The sequence below is a fragment of the Erpetoichthys calabaricus genome, chromosome 2, assembly GCF_900747795.2.
Source record: "Erpetoichthys calabaricus chromosome 2, fErpCal1.3, whole genome shotgun sequence".
NCBI classification, from domain to species: domain Eukaryota; kingdom Metazoa; phylum Chordata; class Cladistia; order Polypteriformes; family Polypteridae; genus Erpetoichthys; species Erpetoichthys calabaricus.
Genome location: NC_041395.2, coordinates 349,424,068 through 349,428,274, shown reverse-complemented (window position 1 = coordinate 349,428,274; position 4,207 = coordinate 349,424,068). Strand labels below are relative to the sequence as shown.

At 50.3% G+C, this 4,207-nt stretch overlaps 1 protein-coding gene across 1 annotated transcript; it reads left to right on the top strand.

Moving 5' to 3' along the window:
* Positions 1–1,177: 1,177 nt before the first annotated feature.
* Positions 1,178–3,052, top strand: LOC114645248 (cytochrome c oxidase subunit 8B, mitochondrial). The gene is made up of 2 exons (XM_028793120.2): positions 1,178–1,369; positions 2,866–3,052. Exons 1-2 carry the CDS (start codon positions 1,256–1,258, stop codon positions 2,959–2,961), a joined length of 210 nt encoding a protein of 69 aa, XP_028648953.1. The 5' UTR covers positions 1,178–1,255; the 3' UTR covers positions 2,962–3,052.
* Positions 3,053–4,207: the final 1,155 nt, after the last annotated feature.

Here is a 4,207-nt window from a genome sequence, read left to right as displayed (position 1 = left end):
GCACTATATGATAGATAGATAGATAGATAGATAGATAGATAGATAGATAGATAGATAGATAGATAGATAGAGTGAAAGGCACTATATGATACATAGATAGATAGATAGATAGATAGATAGATAGATAGATAGATAGATAGATAGATAGATAGAGTGAAAGGCACTATATGATACATAGATAGATAGATAGATAGATAGATAGATAGATAGATAGAGTGAAAGGCACTATATGATAGATAGATAGATAGATAGATAGATAGATAGATAGATAGAGTGAAAGGCACTATATGATACATAGATAGATAGATAGATAGATAGATAGATAGATAGATAGATAGATAGATAGAGTGAAAGGCACTATATGATAGATAGATAGATAGATAGATAGATAGATAGATAGATAGATAGATAGATAGATTGAAAGGCACTATATGATAGATAGATAGATAGATAGATAGATAGATAGATAGATAGATAGATAGATAGATAGATAGAGTGAAAGGCACTATATGATAGATAGATAGATAGATAGATAGATAGATAGATAGATAGATAGATAGATAGATAGATAGATAGATAGAGTGAAAGGCACTATATGATAGATAGATAGATAGATAGATAGATAGATAGATAGATAGATAGATAGATAGATAGATAGATAGATAGATAGAGTGAAAGGCACTATATGATACATAGATAGATAGATAGATAGATAGATAGATAGATAGATAGATAGATAGATAGATAGATAGATGTGAAATGCTCTATATAATGAAATCTACTTTATTTGTCGCCTTTCTACAGGAGCTCAATAAATAAATAATGACGTCGTGACAAACATGTCCCCTCCCAAGTGCACACCCGGGTGACTAAAAACGAAAGAGACCTTCTGGCCTGTCAGTCCCAGTGAGGCGCTATAAAGGCCGCAGCTTTTTCGCGGAGTGGCAGTTTGCGCCGCTCTTGTCGCCTCTATTGGCCACCCCTCCAGTTTTCTCCTTAATCCCCCCGAGGTGCCCGCCGCCGTCTAACGCCAGCTGGTGACAGTCGCCCGTCGGTTTGCCGCCCGCCTTTGCGCACGCGCGGCCCTCGCCCGGCGCACCTGTTAATGTTTGAGCCGCGCTCGGGGCGGCCAGCCAATCAGTGGCGCCCGCTATTTTTACTCGGGGTGCGTGCACGCGCCTCGCCTGACTTCTCGAAGGACGTCGCGGTCAGCCCTTGTGGACCCCAAACGAGCGAAGGACGCCGAGCGAACAGCATGTCTGCGTTGTGCCGCCACTTGAAAGTGCTGAGCGGGACTCTTGTGCGGTCGCGGGTTCTTCCCAAGGCCAGCATCACGTCAAAGCCCCCTAAAGAAGTCATCACTCCGGCGGTAAGTGGCTCGGGGGGGTGTCGTGAGGGTGGGCGGGGTGGTCGAGGAGAGTCGCCCGGCAGACCTCCGCTTGTTCGGACTTTTTTGGCTTGTTGTAAAAGTTGAGGGAAGTCCAGCGGCGTCCCGGCAGGTGCGCACAGGTTCCCGATGTTGTGGCCGTGGCTGTGGTCGCCATCCCCGCGGGTCTCTCCCCATCGTTGTGGGCCCTCTGTTGGTGGTCGACATATCGCCCCTCCCCTCCCCCGGTTCTTAAGCCCCGCACGCCATTGCCAGTTCCTCTTTACCCACGTAGGACGTCGCGCGCTTTCACTTTTGACTTCGGCATTTTCAGAGTCTGAGAGGACAACCTCGCCCTCAATTTAAAACGAAAATCTCGCCGTCTGTTAAATGAAGACCCCCGTGCGGATGACCCTTGGGCTGCTCTGCCAGCAGCAGGGGTCACGGCTGGGCACTGATGAGGTGGTCTGGTAGACCCGCTGGCACTTCTGCTTTAAATGGTTGTATTTGTGGTCTGCTTCGGGGTCTCTACTTCAGGTCCCAGCTGGTCATTAAGTGCAGACTCCGCATGTACACCCTGGGGGTCTTCACTGCCACCTTCTAAATGTGGTGCATGTGGGCCCAGGTGTGCCCTGAGGTGGATGGGCACCTTGTCCCTTGTTGGCTCCTCCAAGGAAGGCACCACAGCCCAGAACTGGACAGTTAGGTGTAAAGATGGATGGGTGACCCTCCTGTCAGTTTGAGGGGCTCACTAAACCTCAGGACCTTCACTTTGCTGACCTACCAAGTCAGTGCCCATGATTGGCATCTCATTCTCATGTAAAGCAGGGTTGTCCGTGATTGATGCTCACTTTATATAGCGCCTTCACACCATGCTGTGTCGAACTCTCAAACCCACAAACCAAAACGCCTTCCGTGCCTAAGAGTTTGGAGGACCTGAGGCTGAGCCTGGGTGACATTGTGACACCAGGTCATTAGCGGAGTTAACGTGCCACTTCTGCTCCTCCTTAAATGAGTGACATGTGGGGTGGTGGGCTCTGACAGATGGCTGGACGCTGTGCTGTCTTTTATTGACCAATCTAATGAAAATGGCCACGGTGGGCACCTCTGAGGGTTAGCAAAGCTGGCAAGGAGCTCATGTGAGTCACTCTGGGAGTGCTTGGGCTTTCTATATAGCGCCTTTCTATGCTGTGTTGGACGTTTGTGACGACCTGCTGGGGACCGAACCTGTGGCCTTTGTGACTTCACACAGCACCTTAGCCACCAGGGGGCCTGACTGCCTGCATGAAAGTACTGGCGCCCCCTAAAGGGGGTCCTGTCACTTTGGTGGGTGAGTGCTGGAGTGACATTGACAATGGACGGCCACCTGTGGTCAGTGGGCAGTGCATTCAGCCAGTTTGAGGTGGTCTGTGTCAGGGTGCTGTTTAGTTTCCTTTATAGCGCCATGCAGGTGAAGATGTGGGCTGTTGGTCCTTAATGTTCTGCTTTGTGTGTTGCAGCAATCCACCATCGCCATGGCCGTCATGTTTGTCACCATCTTGTTACCTTCTGGATGGATCCTCGCACACCTGGAGGACTACAAGCACAAGAAGTGAGGGGTCGTGGAGCCCAAGATGGCTGGAGTTGTGCCCACCTGCCTGCTCTTCTCGTTGTCTTCCTCCATTTATTCCATTGTGTGTTTTTTGTTTGCGTGTAACGTGAGACCTCAAATGTCCTGATGGTTAAAATAAAGAAATTTAGAAATAATGTGGGGCTCTTGAGCTTCCTTTGGGTGTGGGGGGCTGAAGCCACTTGTAATGGCCTGTAGGGGGCAGCACTGCACTCGGCTGTCATTGGAGAATTTGAAGAGCTGAATGTCCCCAATGCAGGGTGGTCTGCGTCTCCCAGCCGTCTGGAGGTCACTTTAGGGTTTGGCCAGAGAAGCCCCCCACCGTGTGACATCTCGTTCACGTCGTCTCCATGTCTCACTTTTTCAGGTTTCTGCTGGTTTTGGCCCTCATTTTTAGGACCAGATTTTGTACACCCTCATGACAGAGTAAATGACCAGCAGGACTTAAGTTGTGCATCAACCGACCCTGGGGGGCTCGGCCCCTCCTGGAATACGAGGGGTCACAAAACGTCCGGAATCTCGGCAGGTGCCGTGTCATTTGATGCCATTTTGAGGTTGGGGTTTTATTTTTGATTCTTTTCTGGTGGTCCTCGCCCTCTAAGTCATGTGGGGTTGTTGGGGTGACGCATTTGACTATTTAGGGTCACCGATTATGAATAAGGGGTTATCTTTGATGCTTTGCTAGGACCTACAATTTCTACTGGAGCAAACCTTTCAGCATCTGGCACAGTCCCATTTCAGGTGAACACCCCACATTAGGGGGGCTTGCACTAACTGTATAAATTTGCGGTTTCTCACCGTGAACTCCGGCGTTTGGTTGGTCCAGCGCGCTGCTGTAACGGTGGTCCTCGGTGCGCCTCTGTGGGTCCATGTTGGCCAAACTCCTGGATTTATAACCGCGGAGCGCGCTGGTCAATAAAGCGGGAGCAGAATCCACATCTCTGCTGTGCCCCTCCAAATGGGAGCCTGCAGGAGGACACGGAGGAGGAGGAGGAGGAGGAGGACCAATGAATCGGGAGTTAAACCCTCGGGTGAAGCTTTCAGCGCCTCCATCGTCACGTACTGTGTGGCCACGGGACCTCTGAACTCAAAGTACGAGATTCTGCGCTGCGTGACGGTGGTGGACCTTGGGGTACAACTGCTACCTCTGACGCCTGGGTTGTGTTTTGGGCGTCGGGTTAGGAGGACCCCCACAGTGGGGGAGCCCGCGACAGACCCGGGAGTCTCTCGGC